General features: G+C 47.8%; 2 protein-coding genes across 2 annotated transcripts; both read left to right on the top strand.

Moving 5' to 3' along the window:
• Positions 1-4036: 4036 nt before the first annotated feature.
• On the top strand, positions 4037-8180 carry LOC310923584 (class I histocompatibility antigen, F10 alpha chain-like; the record flags this gene model as incomplete). The annotated part of the gene is made up of 8 exons (XM_083885533.1): positions 4037-4064; positions 6014-6277; positions 6479-6754; positions 6931-7203; positions 7282-7389; positions 7487-7522; positions 7642-7674; positions 8072-8180. 8 exons carry the CDS (start codon positions 4037-4039, stop codon positions 8083-8085), a joined length of 1032 nt encoding a protein of 343 aa, XP_083741659.1. The 3' UTR covers positions 8086-8180.
• A 6868-nt stretch (positions 8181-15048) lies between these two features.
• On the top strand, positions 15049-22110 carry LOC310923580 (uncharacterized protein). Its single transcript, XM_083885527.1, has 4 exons — positions 15049-15234; positions 16156-16228; positions 16844-16896; positions 17470-22110. The coding sequence occupies exons 3-4, from the start codon at positions 16882-16884 to the stop codon at positions 19129-19131; spliced, it is 1677 nt and encodes a 558-aa protein (XP_083741653.1). The 5' UTR covers positions 15049-15234; positions 16156-16228; positions 16844-16881; the 3' UTR covers positions 19132-22110.
• Positions 22111-23403: the final 1293 nt, after the last annotated feature.

Genomic DNA, 23403 nt, shown 5'->3' with positions numbered 1-23403 from the left:
ATGGACTGTAACATCCAAACCAGGGGACACCAAATTGACTCTTCAATGGGGACTGGGGGGTGATGAACTGGGAGGACCCGAATGATCCAAGGGAGGTACAAAGAATCAAACCTAACTGGGAAATAAGGCCAAGCTTCTATCAGTGGTTTCAAGTGCAGCCTGGACAAGTGCTGAGACACCTCTGACACCCTCCTTGGGGAGGAATACTTCCACTTCAAACAAAAAGAGGAGCAAGACTGTGTCAGTCAGAGCATTCTCATATTTTGGCCTTAGTCTGTGACTTACACAAAGAAAAAGAGGAGTTAAAACCTCCATCAGAGTCATACCATACACCCTGTCTGATTCATCACAATAACAGATATGCTAGCTGGGTTAAATGTAAATGTTTAAATTATAAAAAAATTGCTATTGTAATTCACTAAAGTGACACTCTTATTGTATGAAGTGTCAAGTGCCAAATCTATTCCCTACCCTGGTAAGAAATAAGAACGGTTGAAATGGTAATTTTGCTCTGTTGATGGGAATTACTGGTGCCTGTTGAGTGGGAAATACCTGAGGAACAGTGGGAAACTGCAGTTAAAAAGTGTCACAAAGGATTTGCCTGGAAATTAACAAAGAGGAATTGACAATTGACAGTTGAAATAGAGGACAAGACCGGTGGCCACTGTACTGGCCACCAAGAAGATCATCTACTCCTGCTGTGGGTACAACCCCACAGGCCTGGGAGGAGGGGGGATAAGCCATACAGGACCTCTGTTATTCCTTTTCCTGTCACTCATTTTCTGTCTTTTCCCTTACAGGACACCAGCAAAGTCATGTCACAGGTGTTACCGAAAGCTGTACATGGAAAGACACAGAGGTTCCTTTTTTATCCCTCACACTCATGTCAACAGCCACTGTTACAACCCATCCAAGTTGGTAATTGTGTGCACAATGGGAAAAAATATTGGACTGCAGAAAACTTGGGAACAAGCGGTAACAGGTTGGGAAGTGAATGTCCAAAAGGGGAGAGATGGATTTGTTTCACATATACAATTGGGAATAAAATCCAGGATTTGGTAAACGAGCAACTGGCAAGCAGAAAGACAAAGTCAGCACAGCAATCTAACTCTCTGCAAATTTCACTTCAAGATTTGTATACAAAATTGGACCAGCAACTAGGAAAAGAAAAAGAGACTTCAAGACTGAGGAAAAATCTGTTTGTGGAATTGGGGGAAAGGATAAGTGAGGAACTCAACATAACCAACTGCTGGGTCTGTGGAGGGGCTTTGGTGTCAGAGGAATGGCCATGGAAAGGCAGGAGCTCAGGCCCAGTAAAACTCCTTAAGTGGAACCAGACAAATCTAAAAGGGGAAAACCAGCCAGAAGGGTGGATTTTAAGTTCAACAGCAATAGGGGAAGAATGTCTGGAGCACTGGGAAAAATTTCATTAAAGCAGTAGGAAATAATCCCTGTAAAAGTTATAAACTTAGCAATAGAACTTTCACATGGTGAATCCCAGAGGAACCAACTTGGTATTGGACTCAAAACAAAATGAAAGAGGGGAATTGTAGCTATAATAACAAAGTTGGAATTTTTCGATGTAATGATAGAGGAAAAAAATCCTTATTTTGGCATCCCAGAAATATCTAAATTTTGGGAGAATATAAATTGACAGGGAAATGATTATTGGAAAGCACCAGATGGCTTATTTTGGATATGTGGAAAGAGAGCACACCCAAGACTCCCCTCTAGGTGGAAAGGGAGCTGCACTTTGGGAATTATACAACCAGGATTCTTTCTTTTACCAGGACCAAATGGAGACCAACTAGGGATGCCAGTTTATGAGGACTTAAAAAGAAATAAAAGGGATTTGATTAGAGGATTCCAAAAATGGGGGATGAAGAATGGCCCCCTGAACGCATATTGGAAACATATGGGCCAGCCACCTGGGCACAGGATGGGAGCTGGGGACATCAGACCCCAATTTATGTGCTGAACCACATCATAAGACTCCAGGCTGTTGTAGAAATAATAACAAACAAAACTGGTCAGGACTTGGAATTAATATCAAGTCAACAACAGCAAACCAGGGCTGCAGTATATCAAAGTAAGTTAGCTTTAGATTACTTACTAGCTGAAGGGGGTGTTTGTGGGAAATTTAATACATCAGATTGTTTGAAAATAGATGACAATGGGGTGCCATCATGGATATGGTCAATGATATCAGAAAAGTAGCTCATGTACTGGTTCAAAAGTGGGAATCAATGCTAAAAACCAGCTGGTGGGATAACTATTGGGAATAAAATGGCAGAGAAAGCTAAGATTTTTGCTTTTATGTGCTACTGCTGTTCTGATATTTCTCCCTTGTTTGATCCCATTTTATTTGGCTGATCACAAATGTAGTTCAAGGCCTGCAAGTAGTAACAATGCCCACAGACCCAAAATTGACTACATCTGGAACAGCACAAAAGATCATGGTACTAAAGAAACAAAACAATATAGAAGACTCCTTTAAAAAAGCAAAATTGATCTGTGAAAAAAATGAGCAAATAATGAAGACCAGAAAACAAGGAATATTGTTCATGCCAAATGAGTTATAAAAAGAAAGAGGGAGGATTGTTATAAATACATATTATATGATTGGCTTTTTCACAAATATTGAAATAAATACTATATGTGTTATGTTAGAAAGTTATATTGTATTAATGTAGTATGTTATAAATGTATATTATAAAGTTGGCTTCTTGCAAATATTAAGGTGAATGCTATATGTATAACAACTTTGCTGTAAGGATATAGTTTTTATTTCTGCTGTTAGCAAAACTTAAATATGGTAGTGGGATGGCTGATATGGAATTGTGCCTGTAACTGGACAGCCTGTTTGGTTGGGATAACATCCAGCAAACATGTGATGGGTTCCCTGCTGCTGACGTGCCAACTATCAACACCTGTGGGAGGTGGGGACTAAGGCCCAAGCTGGAGGTCATAATGAAGACACAGCCCAGAAACACACAAGCTCTAAAGAGGTGAACCCAAGCAGGGGCCATGCTAAACAGTTCCTGGAATATGGAAACTAGTTTGTGGAATTCAACAGACAGATGCAATAGAAAGGGTATTTAAAGAAGCCTCTGAAATAGCAAGGTGTTGACTGGGCTGAATGCCAAGTCACTCAGCTGGCCCTACTTTGTTTTTTCTGTCTCCTAATTGTCTTATTTTTTATTAGACCTACTTTCTTAAAATTTACCAAGAAAGTGAACCTCGTTTTTCACACAGGGACACTCCAGATCTGTGTCCCCAGTGGTCTCTGGTGTCCCTTGGGGACAGAAAAGGGTCTTGGGGGCATCTGGATCCGTGTCCCCAATGGTCCCCAATGTCCCCTGGGGACTCAGGAGGGATATAGGGACAGCTGGATCCATGTTCCCAAGGAAGGGAGAAGGGACATGGGGACACAAGAGGGACATGGGAGCACCCAGATCTGTGTCCCCAGTGTCCCTTGGGGACAGAAAAGGGTCTTGGGGACACCTGGATCTGTGTCCCCACGGGGTCCCAGTGTCCCTGAGGAACATGGGAGGGACATGGGGACACAGGAGGGCCTTGGGGACATCTTGGATCTGTGTCCCCAAAGGTTCCTGAGGGACATGGGGACACAAGAGGGTCTTGGGGACATCTCAGCTCCATGTCCCCAAGGGTCCCTCTGTGCAGCCCGGGGGGGTGACAGGGAGGGGACAAGGACCCACCTGGGGTGTCACTGGTGGCCGAGGGTCCGGTGTCACTGGCGGGGCTGGACTGTGCTACCTGAGGGACAGCTGTGACAAGAGGGACATGGGGAGGGGACATCAGGGCCACCGGATGGCCCAGTGAAGCCATGGACTGTAACCAATGATATTCACTCAAAGGTGTGTGCTGGAGGCATGGACAAGATGGAGGCACCAATCAAATAACATGTGGTGGTGTGAACATTCATTTTAGAATGTACAAATATAATTTAATGTAAACAGTAAACAGCTTCTGCCAAATCATATTGGTTGGTTGTCCAGAGGTCCTGAGCTCCCGCATGTTGGTGACCCATGACGTGGGTCAAAGTCGGTGTTTCTGTGAGCCTTGTGTATGCGTTCCTAAAATCGTGCATTTTTATTCTGTTTTTAGCCAATTAGGTACTGTCCTGGGTTGCAGTGTAGGATGTACACAAAGTATTTATTCTATCACGATCTCCATGAACTGTTAAACCAAGTGGGGCAGTGTTTTCCCAGGCCCCTCCTTTGGGCTCTTCTGCTCATGGCCCATCAATGCCTTGCCCAGGACTCACAGGGAACTCCCTCCAGGAGCTCTCTCTGTTTAATGGGCCATCAAGGACCCACTTCACACTCCTCATCCCATTGGGAGATGCTCCGCCCAGGGGGAGGAGCCAAGCATTCTCACCTGGATATAAGCTGGTACGTGGGACAGTGCAAGTGGCACTTACCCACTGGATTCCCAGAGGAGCAGAGCTCCCAGACCTTTCTACAGGATCACTGCTTCAGGAAGAGCACCTCACCTGGACTGCTTCCACCATCCTGCTCAGGTTGTGTTCTGACTCTGTCAGTGATCCTTTGTATTATTGCATTTATTTTATTTTATTTTATTTTACCTTTTTTACCTTTCTTGTTATTAAATTGTATTTCTGACTGGACCCTCTCACTCATTTTGCTTTCAAACCACGACAAACACACTACAAAAAGAGACAGCACGAATTTCCAACATAACCCATAGAGTTATTCACTTTAATATTTGCCCAAAGCCAATCCTATAATATGTATTGATCACAACCCGAAGGAAAGGGAGAGGAGAGAGGGCGAGAGGAGCCCGGGGGTCCCGCAGGGCGCGGCCCTGGAGGGTCCCAGATGGATCCCTGAGGGATCCCGAGGGGTTCCAGGAGGGGATCCCGGGCAGTTCCCTGGAATTCCCCTTTTCCCTCCCCCCGCGCTCCCTCGGGCACTTTGGCGTCTCCCAAACTGCGCCGGAGCCGCGATCGGGGGCGGCTGCGATGGCTCCAGCGCTGGGGCTGGGGGGCTCCTGGGGCTCCTGGGGGAGCCGGGGGGCGACGGGAGTGGGACTGCCCGAGACCGGGACCCCCCTGAACCGCCTTATCCGGGCACGGGAACCCCCTGAGCCCCAGTTTGGGTCCTGGGGTCCCCTCCATCCCCTTCCCCAGCACCGGGACCCCCCTGCACCCCCTTGTTGGGCACCGAGATCCCCCTGAACCCCCATTCCTGGGCACCAGGACCCCCTTGAACCCCCAATTCCGGGAGGGAAACTCCCCCTGAACCCCCATTCCCGGGCACCGGGACTCCCCCGTCCTCCCTTCTCCAGCACCGGGACCCCCCTGCACCCCCTTATCCGGGACTGGGACCCCCCCGCACCCCCGTCAGTGCTCTGGGACCCCCCTGCAGCCCCTCCGCGGCCATCCCGCATTTCCCAGAGCCCAGACCCGCTTTTTCCTCGGCTTTTGGACCCCCAGATCCCCCAAATTTCTGCCGCCCCCCAGTTCTCCATTCCCGGCGCTTCCTGGAAGGGGTTTCCAGGGGGTCCCAGGGGGTCTCAGCGGAGATCCAGTGGGATCCAGATGAATTCCCTGGAATTCCCCTTTCGTCCCGTCTTGCTTTTGCCTTCCCCAAACTGCGTCCCCGGGATCCGCCCGCCTCTCCCAGCCCCAGACCCCCCTTTCCCTGACCCAGGGACCCCCTGGACCCCCATTCCTGCCTTTCCCAGCTCCCAGACCCCACTTCCCTCAACACCGGGGGAGCCCTCGGACCCCCCAATCTCTGCATCCCCTCAATTCTGCACCCCGTGTATGGGAGGTCCCAGGGGGCCTGGGAGGGTCCCTGGGGGGATTCTGGGCACTGGGACCCCTCTGAATTTCCATTCCTGGTCCGTTGGACCCTTCTGCACCCCCTTATCCTGTACCAATCCCCCCCTGCATCCCCTCTCCCAGTTTTCCATTTCATTGATCCCTGACCCCTCAATGACCCCGAAAATCTCCGTGTCCCCCCAGTTCTCTACTCCCTGCGTTACCTGAATGTGTTGGTGTCAGAGCCCAGCCTGGGGGTCCCCCACTTCATGGAAATGGGGTTTGTGGATGGGATCCCCTTTGTGCACTACAACAGCGAGCGGGGCCGGGTGGAGCCACTGACACAGTGGATGAAGGAGGGAGCCGAGCCGGGATATTGGGATAGGGAGACCCAGATCAGTGAGAGGAACCAGCAACTGTATGCCAGGAGCCTGGAGACACTGCGGGACCGGTACAAGCAGAGCGGGGGTGAGTGGGGGGATCTGTGGGGCCGGGCTGGGATCCCTGGGGTTCTATCCCATGGCACTGGGATGTGCATCCATGGGATCCACGGGGCTGGGACGAGGTTCTGTGGGTCTCCATCAGACTCTGGGGCTCCATAGGGCTGGAATGGGGCTCAGTGGGGCTGGGACACAATTCCATGGGTCTCTGTGGGTACAATTCCCCCAGGTCTCCACACTGTACAGCTGCTTTATGGCTGTGACATCTTGTCTGATGGGAGTGTCCATGGATGCTACCGGGATGGCTACAATGGGCAGGATTTCATCTCCTTTGATCTGGGATCTGGGAGATTCGTGGTGGCCGACGGTGCTGCTGAGATCACCAGGAGGCGCTGGGAACAGGACGGGAACGAGGCTGAGGGTTTCACGAATTACCTGAAGCACAAGAGCCCAGAATGGCTCCAGAAATACGTTGGATACGGGCAGAAGGAGCTGGAGCGTAAAGGTGGGTGGGAATTTGGGATTTGGGATTGGAGGACTGGAGAACACAGTAATTCCTGTGGGAATTCCATGGCAGGTCTCGCCCCCATCCCATTCCAGTGGGAATTCCATGGGCAGATCTCACCCCCATCCCATTCCCATGGAATTCCATGGATGCATCTCACCGTTATCCCATTCCAGAGCCCCCTGATGTCCATGTGTCCGGAAAAGAGGAACACGGGACGCTGATCTTGTCCTGCCACGCCTACGGATTCTACCCCAGGACCATCGCAGTCAACTGGCTGAAGGGGGATGAAATGTGGGATCAGGAGACGGAGTGGGGCGGGATCGTTCCCAACAGCGACGGCACCTTCCACACCTGGGCCAGCATCGAGGCGCTGCCGGAGGAGCGGGAGCAGTACCGGTGCCGGGTGGAGCATCCCGGAATGCTGGAGCCCGGGATCTTCGCTTGGGGTGAGCCTGGCAATGTGGGAATTGGGAATTCCCAGATGGGGGTTCCCCTTCCCCTCCTCACCATCCCGCATTTCCCAGAGCCGACATCTGGTGGGAATCTCACTGTGGTGGTCGCTGTGTCCGTCATCGCTGCCATCCTCATCCTCACTGTCCTCATTGGATTCATTGTCTGCAAGCTCCAATCCGGTAACACACGGGATGGGGGTCGGGAAGGGGCACGGATCCACCCGGCACCGTTCAGGAATCCTGTGCCACTGACGCTGATCCCACTGTTTTTCCCCAGGGAGGAGGGACAGGGATGGATACAACATGGCAGCCAGTGAGTCCCAGTGGTGGATCCAGCTCTGGATCCCCTCTGTGCAGATCCCAGGATGGATCCTGGGGTTAATCCTGGTGTGTGATCTGTGCTGGAATCTCATGGATCTTCTCTTTCTGCAGGAAGAGATGTGGGAGCCAACGGCTCGACCGCAGGTGTGGAGTGGGATCAGGGTGGGATTGCAGAGGGGGATCAGGGCAGGATGGACAGACTGGGATCAGGGAGGGATTGTGGATCAGAGCAGGGATCCAGAGCAGGATCAGATGGAATTGGAGAGTGGGATCAGGGCTGGAGTCTGGAGCAGGATCATGTGGGATGGATGGAGTAGGACTGGGGCAGGAGGACTGGGGCAGAATCAGGTGGGATTCTGGATCAGGGCAGGATTCCAGTGCATGATTAGTTGGGATGGATGGAGCAGGATTGAGGCAGGATTGGGATGGGATCAGGTGGGATTCTGGAGCAGCTCCCGCTCTCCATGGGCTCCAGCCAGGTCCATCCTGTGGGATGGGGACAGGGACAGGGTGACACCGTGACCCTCTCTCATCCCAGCAGGAGTCACTGCCTGAGCAATCCACGGAGCTGGATCCAGCCCCTTCCTCTTCCCAGGAAAGCCAAGAGCTGCCGGCAGAGCTGATCCCGCTGCTCCCACCCACCCCACAGCTCTTGCTAACAGATCATTTTACAGTTTTCTAATGTTTTAAAGCCAAGATATTCCCAATGCTTTAGTGCTGGTGTGAAATTACCCCTCTTTGGGCAATGAATCCGGGTTCCCTCTTCCAGTGTCCTGCAGCTCCTCTCTAGGAGCCAGGAATGGGAATGGGGACAATGGGGACAGGGATGGGGACAGTGGGAGCAGGGATGGGTGTTGGAAACCAGATAGAAATGTCCCAGGACCCCATGCATGCAGGCTTCGAGGCAGGAAGGAATGCAGGGGTGTAGGAATGCACCCCCACACACGAGCAGGTGTTTCTATATAATGAAAAGAGTGTTGGTTTACCTTTGAACATATAATGAAGTTAAACTAGAATTTCCCATGCTCTTCTCATTGTAATTGGCCCAGAGCCAGCACAGGGGCACTGGTTGGGCTGTGGAAATGTTTTTCAGAACCTGTAGCTGCTTCTATTGGCAGCAGGCCAGGTTGTTCCTCCTAAAACGTTGAGTGTTTACGAAGGTGCACAAAGGAGCTCAGGTGCTTTTTAAGGTGTCTTAGCACAGTGTCAGAGGCTTCTCTAACACCTGTGCTCGGCTTTTTCTTTTGTTCCTGTATTGTTTGTTATTTTGTTTTTTATTAAAACTTTTGCTTTAAGATACACACTCTTCTTGCCAAGAGCCGTCTGGCAAATATCATGAAGCCACTCTGGGAGGTTACAGGCCAACCCTCAGGTTTGATACATCTTCAGGGGGCTCATTGCACCCTGGCCACATGTAAGAATGTGTCACAGGGGTTGGTTTGAAACCCTGGGAGAAACTGAGATGCATAAAGCCACACAGACATGGAGTGGGAATGTAAGTTTTAGTTTTAGGTGAGTAAAAATGTGCCTTAGAGTGCCTTAAGCAAATAAGAGACTGTTGTAGTTGATAGAAAAGCCCTAAAGGCCAGTTTAAAGTTCAGTAGCATTACCTTGCACAAAGTTAACTGAGTCCTAGACATAACCTTGTGAAAAACGAGTTCTACTCATTTTTTAAAATTTATAACTTTAATAAAAAATAAAAATAGACAATTAAGAGACAGAAAGCAAAAGTTTCTCAGCCGAGGGTGCCTGGCAAAAAGTCAGCCAGCAGCACCCTTCACTGTTTGGGATTTCTATCTTTAAGGATCGTTGTATTGAATATTCAATAGATGTTAATCAAACATTCTTTTTGATCTGTTTTAAGTATCCCAAATCATTTTATCAAATAGAATTATTTCTGGGTGGCTCTACTCTGTCTGGTAACCTGGGTATAAATTTTCTCTTGAGGTTTTTTAGTTCTTTTCATTTGGATAAGAAATCAGAAAGTTAACAGGTTTTTTTATGAAGGGTCACAAGGTGACCCCCTCTCTCATAACTTCTGGCTTGGTTTAGATGTTACAGAGAAGAGATAAAAACCCTAGTCTTTAACTGTTAACCCTCTGGTATAATCAGAAAATATACTTTCATTACCTCTCTAAACCCTATTAATAAAACATAATACAGTACAATTATTTGTATAGTAGTCATGTTAATATTTGCAAAAAGGCAACTATATAATATGCATTTATAACATTTCCCCTCTCTTGCTTTTATAATTCATTTGGCTTGAGCCATATTCCTTGTTTTCTAGCTTCTATTATTTGTTAATTTTTTTTCACAGATCAATTTTGCTTCTTCAAAGGGTTTTTTTATATTATTTGGTTTCTTTAACACCATGATCTTTTGTGCTGTTCCAGATGTAGTCAATTTTGGGTCTGTAGGCATTTTTACTACTTGCAGGCCTTGAACTACGTTTGTGATCAGCCAAATAAAACAAGGGATTAAACAAGGAAGAAATACCAGTCTAGCAGTAGCACATAGGAGAAAAAACCCTAGTTTTTCCACCATTCTAGTTCCAGTAAGTTATCCTACCAGCTGCTTTTTACCATTGATTCCCACTTTTGGACCAGTACATGAGCTGTTTTTCCGATATCATTGACTAGATCCAGAACAGCATCTCCATTGTCATCCATTTTCAAACAATCTGATGTATTAAATTTTCCACAAACACCCCTTTCTTCATCTAGTAAATAATGTAAAGCTAACTTACTTTGATATACTGCAGCCCTGGTTTGCTGTTGTTGACTTGATATTAATTCCAACACCAGAACAGTTTTGTTTGTTATTATTTCTACAACAGCCTGGAGTCTTATGATGCGGTTCAGCACATAAATTGGGGTCTGATGTCCCCAGCTCCCATCCTGTGCCCAGGTGGCTGGCCCATATGTTTCCAATATGTGTTCAGGGGGCCATTCTTCATCCCCCATTTTTGGAATCCTCTAATCAAATCCCTTTTATTTCTTTTTAAGTCCTCATAAACTGGCATCCCTAGTTGGTCTCCATTTGGTCCTGGTAAAAGAAAGAATCCTGGTTGTATAATTCCCAAAGTGCAGCTCCCTTTCCACCTAGAGGGGAGTCTTGGGTGTGCTCTCTTTCCACATATCCAAAATAAGCCATCTGGTGCCTTCCAATAATCTTTTTCCGGTTGATTTATATTCTCCCAAAATTTGGATATTTCTGGGATGCCAAAATAAGGATTTTTTTCCTCTATCATTACATCGAAAAATTCCAACTTTGTTATTATAGCTACAATTCCCCTCTTTCATTTTGTTTTGAGTCCAATACCAAGTTGGTTCCTCTGGGATTCACCATGTGAAAGTTCTATTGCTAAGTTTATAACTTTTACAGGGATTATTTCCTACTGCTTTAATGAAATTTTTCCCAGTGCTCCAGACATTCTTCCCCTATTGCTGTTGAACTTAAAATCCACCCTTCTGGCTGGTTTTCCCCTTTTAGATTTGTCTGGTTCCACTTAAGGAGTTTTACTGGGCCTGAGCTCCTGCCTTTCCATGGCCATTCCTCTGACACCAAAGCCCCTCCACAGACCCAGCAGTTGGTTATGTTGAGTTCCTCACTTATCCTTTCCCCCAATTCCACAAACAGATTTTTCCTCAGTCTTGAAGTCTCTTTTTCTTTTCCTAGTTGCTGGTCCAATTTTGTATACAAATCTTGAAGTGAAATTTGCAGAGAGTTAGATTGCTGTGCTGACTTTGTCTTTCTGCTTGCCAGTTGTTCTTTTACCAAATCCTGGATTTTATTCCCAATTGTATATGTGAAACAAATCCATCTCTCCCCTTTTGGACATTCAGTTCCCAGCCTGTTACCGCTTGTTCCCAAGTTTTCTGCAGTCCAATATTTTTTCCCATTGTGCACACAATTACCAACTTGGATGGGTTGTAACAGTGGCTGTTGACATGAGTGTGAGGGATAAAAAAGAAACCTCTGTGTCTTTCCATGTACAGCTTTCGGTAACACCTGTGACATGACTTTGCTGGTGTCCTGTAAGGGAAAAGACAGAAAATGAGTGACAGGAAAAGGAATAACAGAGGTCCTGTATGGCTTATCCCCCCTCCTCCCAGGCCTGTGGGGTTGTACCCACAGCAGGAGTAGATGATCTTCTTGGTGGCCAGTACAGTGGCCACCCGGTCTTGTCCTCTATTTCAACTGTCAATTGTCAATTCCTCTTTGTTAATTTCCAGGCAAATCCTTTGTGACACTTTTTAACTGCAGTTTCCCACTGTTCCTCAGGTATTTCCCACTCAACAGGCACCAGTAATTCCCATCAACAGAGCAAAATTACCATTTCAACCGTTCTTATTTCTTACCAGGGTAGGGAATAGATTTGGCACTTGACACTTCATACAATAAGAGTGTCACTTTAGTGAATTACAATAGCAATTTTTTTATAATTTAAACATTTACATTTAACCCAGCTAGCATATCTGTTATTGTGATGAATCAGACAGGGTGTATGGTATGACTCTGATGGAGGTTTTAACTCCTCTTTTTCTTTGTGTAAGTCACAGACTAAGGCCAAAATATGAGAATGCTCTGACTGACACAGTCTTGTTCCTCTTTTTGTTTGAAGTGGAAGTATTCCTCCCCAAGGAGGGTGTCAGAGGTGTCTCAGCACTTGTCCAGGCTGCACTTGAAACCACTGATAGAAGCTTGGCCTTATTTCCCAGTTAGGTTTGATTCTTTGTACCTCCCTTGGATCATTCGGGTCCTCCCAGTTCATCACCCCCCAGTCCCCATTGAAGAGTCAATTTGGTGTCCCCTGGTTTGGATGTTACAGTCCATTCCTTCGGTTCCTCCAGGGGTCCTTTGGTGCTGCTGGCTGGATCCCCCCTCGTTCCTGCTCCGGGTCACAGCCTCAGGCTCAGCAATGCCTGGAAAGGACCTTCCCATCCTGGAGTTAAAGATTGTTCTTTCCATGTTTTCACCAGTACACACTCCCCTGGATGGATATTGGGAATTTTAAAGTCTAAAGGTGTGGTTTGAGGGATTATCCATTTTAACTGTAAATTTTCAGGGGTTTTTGCAATTGTGTTGACATATTTCTTAACACCCATTTCCCCGAGGTCAGAGGTGGCTGTGTCATGTTGGGTGGTCAGAAAGGGTAACCCAAACATCATCTCATGAGGTGACACTCCCAGGTCTGACCTGGGTTGGGTCTGAACCCTCAATAAAGCCAAAGGTTGGCATTTTACCCACGACATTTGGGTTTCAATTATTAATTTAGTTAAAGTTCTCTTTAAAGTTTGGTTCATTGCCTCTACCCAGCCTGAACTCTGTGGGTGCCATGGGGTGTGTAATTCCCATTTTATCCCCAAGCCTTGAGTTATTTGCTGTAAGACTTTTGACATGAAATGTGTTCCTCTGTCCAAGTCTATCCTATTAACCATTCCATCCCTGGGAATAATTTGTTCCAAAAGGGTTTTACATCCCACATAGGCTGTGGCTCTGACAGTGGGAACAGCCTCCACCCAATGAGTCAGGTGGTCTGTTATTACTAATAAAAACTTCCATCTCTGTACTTGGGGAAGGTCAGTAAAATCCACTTGGATACTTTGAAATGGTCGGAGAGCTAACTCCCCACCTCCTAATGTTGTTTTCCTCATTACCTTTTTATTTACCTTTTGGCAGATTATACATCTTTCAGTTACTTGTTTTGCCAATCCAAAAATCCCAATACACCCATAATTCCTTAGAAAGTGATCACACAAAGCTTGGGTACCCCAATGAGTTTTTTGATGCACGTTTTCTAATATTTTCCTAGTGAGCAGCTTGTTAAGTAACTGTCTCCTGTCAGGAAGTTTCCATTTCCCAGATTCATCTGTCTTTCCTCCTATTTTACTTAATTCCTTTTCTTCTGTTTCACTGAACTTTGGAGTTTCTAATTCTTCCTTATTTGAGGTCAAAATTAACACAACCCTTTGGATCCCATTCTCTGCTGCATCTTTAGCTCCTTGATCTGCCAAATTATTTCCCCTTATTTCCGAGGTCATTCCCTTTTGATGTCCATTAATATGCACTACAGCAATCTCCTCAGGCAGTTTTAATGCCTCTGAAACCTCTAAAGTGAGTCCTTCATGTATCAATAATCCCTTTCCCTTTGAATTAAGTAATCCTCTTTCTTCCCAAATTTTTCCAAAGGTGTGTGCTACCCCAAAAGCATACCTTGAATCAGTATATATGGTTCCTTTCTCACTGGCTAAATATTCCAGTGACCTTTTTAGAGCTTTTAGTTTACAAGTTTGAGTGGACAAGTTTGAAGGTAATTTTCATTTTTCCGGGGTTTGCATGTTTTTCCCATCCACCAAAGCAAACCCTGACATACTTTTTCCTTGAAAACACCTGGAAGAACCATCCATCCATATTATTTCTCCTTGTAAGAGGGTTTGTTCTTTGAGATCTTCCCATATTTTGGTTTGGTATTGGATAATTTCTAAACAATTATGTGTTAGGTTACTTTTTGGTTCTCCATACAAAAATTGAGCTGGATTTAAACTTTTGTTTACTTCTAATGTCAAGCCATCAGTGTCTATCAGGATTGCTTCCTTTTTCAGCACCCCAGACTCTGTTACCCGTTTTTCAGCTCTCTGGTTTAACACATTTGGGCTGCATGAGGTGCACACACAATTAGTTCACCCCCAGGAGTGCTCGGGGCTCTCTTCTACCAGAACTGCAGCAGCTGCTGTGGCTTGAACACACTCTGGGCAGCCGTGGCTCCCTGGGCCCAACACCTTTGATCAATGAGCTGTTGGTCTCTTCCCTCGTCCCCACTCCTGAGCCACAACTCCATGAGCTGCTCCACTTTCCACAGTCACAAACAGATGAAAGGGTTTTTCTCATGAGGGAAAGCTCAAGGCTGGCACTGAGGCCAGTTTTGACTTCAGTCCTTCTAATTTATCATCATCTTCCTTGGTCCACTTTATATTATCTCCCTCTGTCAATTTTCCATATAAAAATGTGACTGCCTGTGTATAGCCTTCAATCCATAATCTACAATATCCCAATAATCCGAGTAGATTTCTGATTTCCTTCTTTGAAGAGGGAGGGGGGAAAGATAAAATTCCTGCAATTCTCTCGGGGTTGAGCTTTTGGCTGCCCTTGCTTATTAAGTGCCCGAGATATTTCACTTCAGATTCTACAAATTGCAGTTTCCCCTTTGATACTCTGAATCCTTTTCCCCCCAGAAAATTCAGAAGTTTTATGGCAGCCTCCCCAAGTTCACCTTCAGCTTCCCCTGATAATAAGGGATCACCCGCATATTGTATAACTTGTATTCCGGGAGGAGCGGGGAAAGTTTGCCCAAAGCCCGCGCTGCCCGCCCCGCAGGCCCTTCCCGTGGCCGAGCTGTGGCTCCGCGGGCTCGGGATTTGGCCTTTCAAAGGAAACCGGCCCCGCCCAGCGGGAGCGGCGGTTCCCAAGGCAACGGTGCCCAGCGCGGGGGGTGCTGGGATTGCCGGGGAGGGCGGGGCGGGGGCGGGGATTGGCCCGGGGCTGAGTCCTCCAGGCGTGGGGGGGCGTAGGCGGGAGCTGCTGCCGGAACCACCGAGAGGACGAGCGGCGGCCGAGCCTGAGCACGGAGTCTCTGCGCATGCTCCCGGCACGGGCGGAGCGGCCGGGACGGGGCCGGCCGGAGCAGCCCCGGGACAAGCGGTCAGGGGATGGGCGGCCCGAGCGGCCGGGACGGGCCGGGACGGGCCGGGCCGGGCGGGGTTTGTGGCGGAGCTGCCGCGGGCCGTGCGGCCGGGATTGGGGCGGGCAGATCCCCCGGCATGTCCGGGGCAGCGATCGCAGACTGCGCGGTCGGGGCTGGGGCCGGCGCAGGGGGAGCCCCGGGCGGAGCGGCCACCGGTGCGGCCGATACAAACGGCGGGGCGGCCGCCGGCACCGGGGCTGGGGCGGGCGGTGGGGCCGGGGACGGCGGGGCGGCTTCTAAGCCCAAATTTTTTGAGTTTTTTAATACGTTTTTTCTCCAACCCTCAATTCGGCAGGTTCTAGGCCCAAAGTTCCTGTTTTGGGTTTTTTTTTTTTCCCAAGCCCTCAATTAGTCAGGCTGTACGCCCAGATTTTTTTTTTTTTTTTTTTTTTTTTTTTTTTTTTTTTTTTTTTTTTTTGGGGGGGTGGTTATTAGGCCCCCCTCTCCCTTTTTATCCTGTTTCTCAGTGGGTTGTACTGGCAAACCCCCAGCTCCCTTCCTTCAGAGGGGCCCAGCCCCTTTCTTTGGGGCCCCGTCCCCACCCCGGGGTCTCTCAGTCCTTTCATCTCTGGCTTCGCCTCCGTCCTGGCTCCTCTCTGGCCAAAGGACAGACACGCAGCTCAGGGAGCTCCAGACTGGCTTTGTAGAGCTGGGAACCCCAGTCCACGTCTCAAACTCACATCTCACACCCCGTAACCTGCTCCCCTAAGAAATACTCACAGTCCTTTTTTCTTTCTTAGGTCTTTGGGCACAAGATTTTTATGGAACAAAAATACCACGGTTTTTTCCAGAGCTTCTTCTTCCCTTTTTTTCCTTTTGCTTTATTGTCTCCTCCTTGCCCTGGGGGTATTTAACCTGTGATCTCCAATCTACACCAGAGGAAGCAGAGCAAGGCTGCTAAAATCAGCTGGGCCCCTCCTGCTCTGGATCCCCTGGGGCGTCAGAGACGAGGTAAATATCCTGAACTGAGCCCCCAAATTGTGAAAAACATGATTCAGTTTTGTTAAAATTTTAAAAGTGTAATAATAAAAAATAGGACAATAAGAGGCATATGAAGCAAAAGAGATTACAGACGTTTGGGTACCTGGCATCCCACACCATGGCACACAGGCTAACAAAGGATCTTTCCTTTCAATACCATAGGTTATTGCATATTCATAAATTTTGGACATGATTTAAACCCTTCTTTGGACTTTGGGTAAAAAGGTTTAATTGTAATTTCTCTCCCCCCACCATTCTTTTTTGGAAATAAATCTTTCCAGTGGCTCCACAAAGTGGCAAATCCCTTAATAAGGAGGCAGTAAATTCTTCCTTCTGGAGTTCTTTGGTGTCCTTGTTGTTATCTCTATGAAGATAGGATGATGTGAGGAATTTCTTAATTGCCTCTCCCACTTTAAATTAGTTACAACAAGCATCTGCTATAGCCTAAAAACTGTATTTATCACACTACTGAAAGAGAATATATTAATACAGCATAACTTTCTAACATAACAGATATAGATTCATTTTAATATTTGCAAAAGCCAGTCATACAATATGCATTTATAACACCCAGAGTGTCCCCAGAGTGTCCCCGAGGCGTCCCTGCCGTGTCCCCAGCGATCATGGATGGCTGCAAGGTGTGACAATCCTGGTCTAGGGTGGTGGGAGGGGAAAGGGGGGAACATGGAGGGTTTTGGGGGTCCTAGGGGAGATTTTGAGGGGTCCCAGGTGGTGTTTGGGGGGTGTCTCAGGAGGGGTTTTGGGAGTCCCAGGTGGGGTTGTTTGGTTCTGGGGGTTCAGGGGGTCCTGGGTGGGATTTGGGAGGTCCCAGGTGGGGTTTTGGGGGTCCTGGGGGGGTTTGGGGGGCCCTGGTGGGGTTTGGGGGGATTTGGGGCGTCCCAGGTGGGGTTTGGAGGGGTCCCAGGTGGGATTTGGGGGGATTCTGGGGGGGTTCAGGGAGTCCCAGGTGGGGTTTTGGGGGTTCCCAGGTCGGGTCAGGGGGTCCTGGGGCGATTGGGGGCAAGGGGGACAGTTGGGGGGTTGCAGGAGGGGACAGCAGGGAGTGGCAGGGGTTGGCAGAGGGGACAAAGGGGTGGCAAAGGGACAGAGGGGACAGCTGAGCCCTCCAGGGAGGGGACAGGGGGGACCCAGGAAGGGCACAGGGGCCACCCCAGGAGGCCACGAAGGCCACCTCCCCGTCCCCTCACCAGGAGCTGGAGGATCTGGTGGCTGTGGTGGCCGATGTGGGTGAGCTGGCGGCCCTCATGACCGTGCCATGGGACGGGAGCCCGTTCGTGTACCCAGAGTCCCTGCGTGCAGCCCTGAGGGAATTCATCTGGCACCTCCGGGACGCCCTGGAGCGCAGTGATGTCACCTCCCAGGCCATGGCCGCCCTTGTGACAACCCCGGGGGCCACCTGGGACGATGTGACAGCCGCGGGCAGAGCCTGGCGGGAGTCGAGGTTTCTGGTCTGGAAGAGCTCGATGTGGCTGATGAATGAGGCCATCGATTTCCTCGATACCTGGGAGGATGGGGACACTGCCAAGGTCACCACCCAGGCTGGGGACCTGCGGGACAAGACGGCCGACTGGAAGAGAGTTAAGAACATCCTGTTGGACGAGAACCAGCAGCCATCCATGGTCCTGGTCATGGGGGTGTTGATCACATTTCTGCCCATGCAGAGGGCCCAGGCACTGGCGGCCCTCAAGGCCATGGTGACCATCAGCCAGTCAGGGGTGGCCACTGAGAGGAAACAGCGGGTGAAAGCGGCCTTGGCGCTGCTGGTGCTCTTGATGGATGTGTGTTACAGAGTCTCCACGTTCCTCCATACGCTGCACCAGTGGCTGCTGGACATCAAATTGGCCCTGAAGGAAGAGGAGGTGTCCGCTGATGTCCGCAAGGACTTGGTGGCTGTGGCGGTCAAGGTCAAGTGGCTGTGGGAGGGCAGCGCCCGCCTGGCCATGGATCACCTGATGGGGACACTTGGGGACATCCACAACCTCCTCTCGAGTGCCTGTGGTGGCCCTCGTGGCCCCGGTGGCCGCTCAGTGGCCAAGCGGTGCCAAGAAACCATCGGGGACACCCCGGGGCCCTGCAAAAAACAGCGCACAGCGCCATCGTGTGGTGAAACAAGTAATGGCAGCTCAGTGACGGGAACACCTGAACAGCCTGAGGGTACCTGGGGAAAACCCGAGCCAGGGGCAGTTTGTAAAACCACCAGCTATCGCCCAAGCCACCCTGACTTATTACCCCCAGGGACACGATGTGAACTGGCGACTTCCAAATTGATATATTCTTTTAAAACCTGTTGCCATGAATGCCTTCCCATAGGAGTTACTGGTGTTTCAAAACGAAGACAAGACTTTCTAATTATAGGCCAGAACAGTAACAGAGATCTTGGGCTTTCAGTTCTTCCAACTGTCGTTTCAGCAAATTGTGACAAAGAGCTGAGGGTTTTAGCTCTTGCTTACAATGCTCCACTGGTAATTCAACCGAAAACACCAATAGCTATTGCTATTGCATGGCCAATGCGTAATTGGGTAAAATATGTCGGTAATGAAAAGATGGAGCTGGAGTGCAGTCTGACATACAAAGGCAAAACAGTGAAGATTACAGGCATGATGGACATAGGGGCAGATGTCACTGTGATTTTTCATAAACGTTGGCCGAGGGAGTGGAAGCTGATGAAAACATACCGTGTTCTCAGAGGGATTGGAGGAGATACAAGGTGTATGCAAAGTGAATCCATGATTACTGTCACAGGTCCCAAAGGAAAGACAGCAAACATCCAGCCCTGTGTGGGGAAGTGCTCAACACTATGGGGGAGAGATGTGTTGTCCCAGTTGGAAACAAAGGTGGAAGTGGGTTCTTAATGGAAACCACAGTGATACCTGCCACTCATCATTAAGTTACTGTTACTAAGTTATTGTGGAAAACCAATCAGCCTGTTTGGATGGATCAATGGCCTCTTGAACAGAAAAAATTGAATACACTCAAAAAATTAGTGAGCAAACAGCTACAAAAAGGACATAAAACCCACAAATAGTCCCTGGAATTCCCCAGTGTTTGTCATTCACAAGAAGACTTCTCTGATTTCTGGAGATTGCTTCATGACTTGAGGAAGATCAACGAAGTGATAGAAGACATGAGGCATTTACAACCTGAATTTCTTTCTCTTTTCACTGATCCCCAGAGACTGGCCTCTTGTCATTGACTTAAAAGATGGTTTTTTAAACACTCCACTGCATCCAGAGGATGCTCCTCAATTTGCCTTTTTGGTTCCAGCCATCAATAGAGGAGAACCACTGCAAAGGTACCACTGGACGGTTTTACCACAAAGAGATGCAAAGGAGCTGCAGCCGCTCCGGCCCCGCCAAACCCGAGAACGGCCCCACGGCCGGTCCCAGCGAACCCCTGAGGGGCCCCTTCCATCCTGCTGGTGACTTACCTGGGCTCGTAGGGACGCCCCTGGCACTGACAGGTGCACGGCCCCAGGGTGCCACTGGCGGGGGTCCCTGTGGCCCCCCACAGCAGGAGTCACCAGCCGTGGGGGCGGGTGACCCCTGTGCACGGCCAAAGAGGCTTTCAGCACCCCCACCATCGGCGTGAGCCTGCCATGGGGAGCAGCCCTGCCGAGGTTCCGGCTTCTTTTCAGCCTCTGCCAGCGCCGGGATTGGAGCACGGGAGACGCAGTTTTGGTGTTTGGACTCAGGATTTTATTAATTCTTATCTGCATTACAGCCTCACAAGCTGTGAGTTCTGCACACTAACTCCCTAAACACAAAATGGAGAGTCTATCCCTACCCGCTGTTTCCAAGTACAGATCATCCAATGAAAAAGTGACACTCAAATTATTTCTATTTTTGGCCCAATGACCCATCCCCCGTGGTCTGCAATGAGGACTTTATTAACCAATCAAAGAAACCACCAAAACCCGTGAAGAAGAAGTTGTGTTTCTGCAGGTGCAGGACCCAGGTGGATTCCAGTGGAGAACGTGAAGCCAAATCAAGCACAGGAACACGCTGACAACCCCAAGAGCAGAGAAGCAGCACACAGACGTGAGCTGCACAGAGACTGTAGCTGATGGCAGACATCTTTTGTCCCACGTGCCAGAACTGTGAACCCTGGGGTTTGTATCAGTGTAAAAAGTGTGGGAATTGTTGGTATCGTAGAGCTCTGTTGGCACAAGCGTGGTGTACATGGTGTTATGATTTAGAATCCCAAACAAAGCACAAGGCCATTGAATTTTTAGTTGCAGTGGGTCACAATGAAGAAAATAGCCCCATCTTCCTGTTCCTAGAGAGGAATGTAGGAGGGAATTTTTGACATAATCAAAAGAGATTCAGATTTGCTGAGTTGAATGCAAACAAAATAATTCAGTGCCTTCTATCTGGCCGGTCCTGGGTGAAATTTGTGGAAGAACCAAAGAAGGGAATGTGCTGAGAGATGTGCTTGGAAATTAAAAATGAAAAAGAAAGTGCCTTAAACAGTGTGAAGTTAAATCAGATATCATGTTTATATCTTCTTATTTTGTTTGCCTTCACCAATGCAACCTTACCTGTTGATCAACCAAAGACCAACACTTGTGGATCAGTAGTGTTGTAGAATCCCTTTGTTAGAGAATAGTTTAAGGGAAGTAAGGGGTTCAATCGAATGTTATGCTTTTTTGCATGCTTGCTTTTAGTAATTTGCTTGCTTTTAGTAACACAAATTTGCCAGTTAGTCAGCCTAAAACAAATGTCTGGGTGACTTTAGCCAGTGCATCAGGTTTAGATACCGTGTGTCTGTCCAATACAACCCCAGAAGAGCCATTTTCCACCTGTCTAGTTGGTGTGCCAGTGGACGCTTGGCCAATTCCAGAGAAAACTGACAGAGCCATTCAAGGTACACTCCCAGGATCATCCACATGGGATTTTTGGTCTCCAGTAGATGCATGGAACTGGTGGGTTCCTCACCTTCCTGAGGCATCTCGTGAACCTGAAGCATTGGAGATCTTTGGTTCCGTAAACATGATTTTTTCATGCCAGATTTAACTCTACAGGAAAAGATCAATTTTTGGTTAAGGATGTTTGTCCTTAGCACTCTGTATACAAAAATGAGATTAATTGGTGTAACCATACTTCTTTAGTTCAGTCTGCATTTAATGATAGCCCCTTTCAGTTCCCACAGGGAATGTTTTTCATTTGTGGAAACAGAGCCTGGCCTGCTATTCCAGCACACATCACAGGTGGGCCGTGGAGCTTGGGGAGACTTACTCTGCTAACACCTGATGCACAAATGTTTGCCATCATGAGACATAAAGGAAACAGGCTTATCCATCAATGCAATTTAGACTGCAAAAGTAATTTTCAGCCTTGGGGTTTTGGAAAAAGGTTCTCAGCATCTCTTTTATTAGCACAACTCAGTTCAACAGTAGCACTAAAACAGCTGGACTGACTGGGGTGTTGGCTGAGTAAGCAATTCAATACCTCCCTTGCATTAAGTGATGTGTTAACAGATGTTAAAGATGGTAGACAGGGTCACAACTGACTTTCCCTTACTAGCACGTGGACAGGGGTGTGAAGATTTTGAAGGGAGGTGTTGTATGGATTTCTCTGGTCACTCAGAATCTATTCATAAAAGCATACAACTTAAAGAAGGTGTATCAAAAATTAGAATTGATAATGGGATTTGGATAGATATTCTATTAGATAGATGGAATTTAACATGAAGGATGAAAGAGCTTTTAAGAATGTGTCTATACATTTCAATCATCATCTTCATCATAGTTGTGATGATAAGGGTGCCTTGTTTGCTCCAGTGCATTTGACAAATGATCAGTAAAGCAATCAAAAGAGTCTGTATGGCTCAAAGAGAGAGGGGAGATACTGGCATATAAATCCCCCTGGGCCAAATCCACACAGGCCCAGGAGTGCCCAGAAATGTGAGAGCTGAGTTAGAACCCTTAGAGAAACTAAAATACATAAATCCACACAGAAATGAAGTAGAAATACAAGTTTAGTTTTAAATAAATAAAAGATTTTTAAGTGCCTTAGCAAATAAGAGCCTGGATCAGTTAGCAAGAAAAAGACCTAAAGTCTAGTTTAAAGTTCAGCAGCATTGCTTTTTGCAAAGTTAGTTAAATTCTAATCATAACAAAACCAATGTAGTCCTGCTAAACATTCCTGGATAGAACAGACAGAGCTACGTGAGTAGAATTTATATGAGATACTACAAATGTTGTCACACATCAATCTTAGCTTAGGATAGGCCCAACAAGGCAATACAGGACTCTTGTTTTAACCTGTTTGGCCAAAACTAGAATAAAATGCACTACTTTGAGAATGCTAGCAGGCTCAGGGGAGACCGATCACAAGTGCCACTGTTGTTGCTTCTGCGGCTGCTACTGATAAGACAGTAGATAGATATATATATAGATATCTATAAAAATATATATGCACTGATAAGACTCAGGGAACACAGACTACAGGTGCTGTTGCTGCTGCTGTTGCTGCTTCTGCTTGGGACTTAGAAACTGGTAGGAATGCATTTCCACACCCCAGGAAATGATTCTATTTAAGGAAAAAAGTTTTGGTTTACCTTTGAACAGAGAAGGAAGCCGAGCTAGAAAGTTCCGTGCCCTTCTCATGGGCATTGGCCCAGTGCAAGCACAGGGGCACTGGTTGGGCTGTGGAGATGTTTCCCAGAACCTGTGGCTGCTTCTATTGGCAGCAAGGCAAATTGTCCCTCCTTTATCATCCAAAACTTGAGAACGGGCTCAGAGGTGCTCAGGTGCTTTTTAAGGTGTCTTAGCCCGGGGTCAGAGGCTTCTCTGACACCTGTGCTTGGCTTTTGTTTCTGTACTGTTTGTCATTTTATCTTTTGTAAATAGTTTTGTCTTCTGTTAAAACCTCTTTTTGTTAAAACCTTTGCATTACAAAATACACTTGAAGAGCCGTCTGGCAAATATTATGAAGCCACTCTGGGAGGTTTCAGGCCAACCCTCAGGCTTGATACATCTTCAGGGGGCTCATTACACGCTGGCCATGTGCGAGACCATATCAGAAACTTTATGTTCTTTATTTTATGAGACTTGATGCTCTTTATGAAACTTTATATGAGAAGGCTTCCTGCACACTGCTGCTGATAAGATGCCACCGCTCCTG

Source organism: Zosterops lateralis (genome assembly GCF_965231275.1).
Source record: "Zosterops lateralis genome assembly, contig: HAP1_HAP1_SCAFFOLD_116, whole genome shotgun sequence".
In the NCBI taxonomy this organism is placed as follows: Eukaryota; Metazoa; Chordata; class Aves; order Passeriformes; family Zosteropidae; genus Zosterops; species Zosterops lateralis.
The sequence above is the reverse complement of the archived record's forward strand: the minus strand, read 5'-3'. Positions and strand labels throughout refer to the sequence as shown.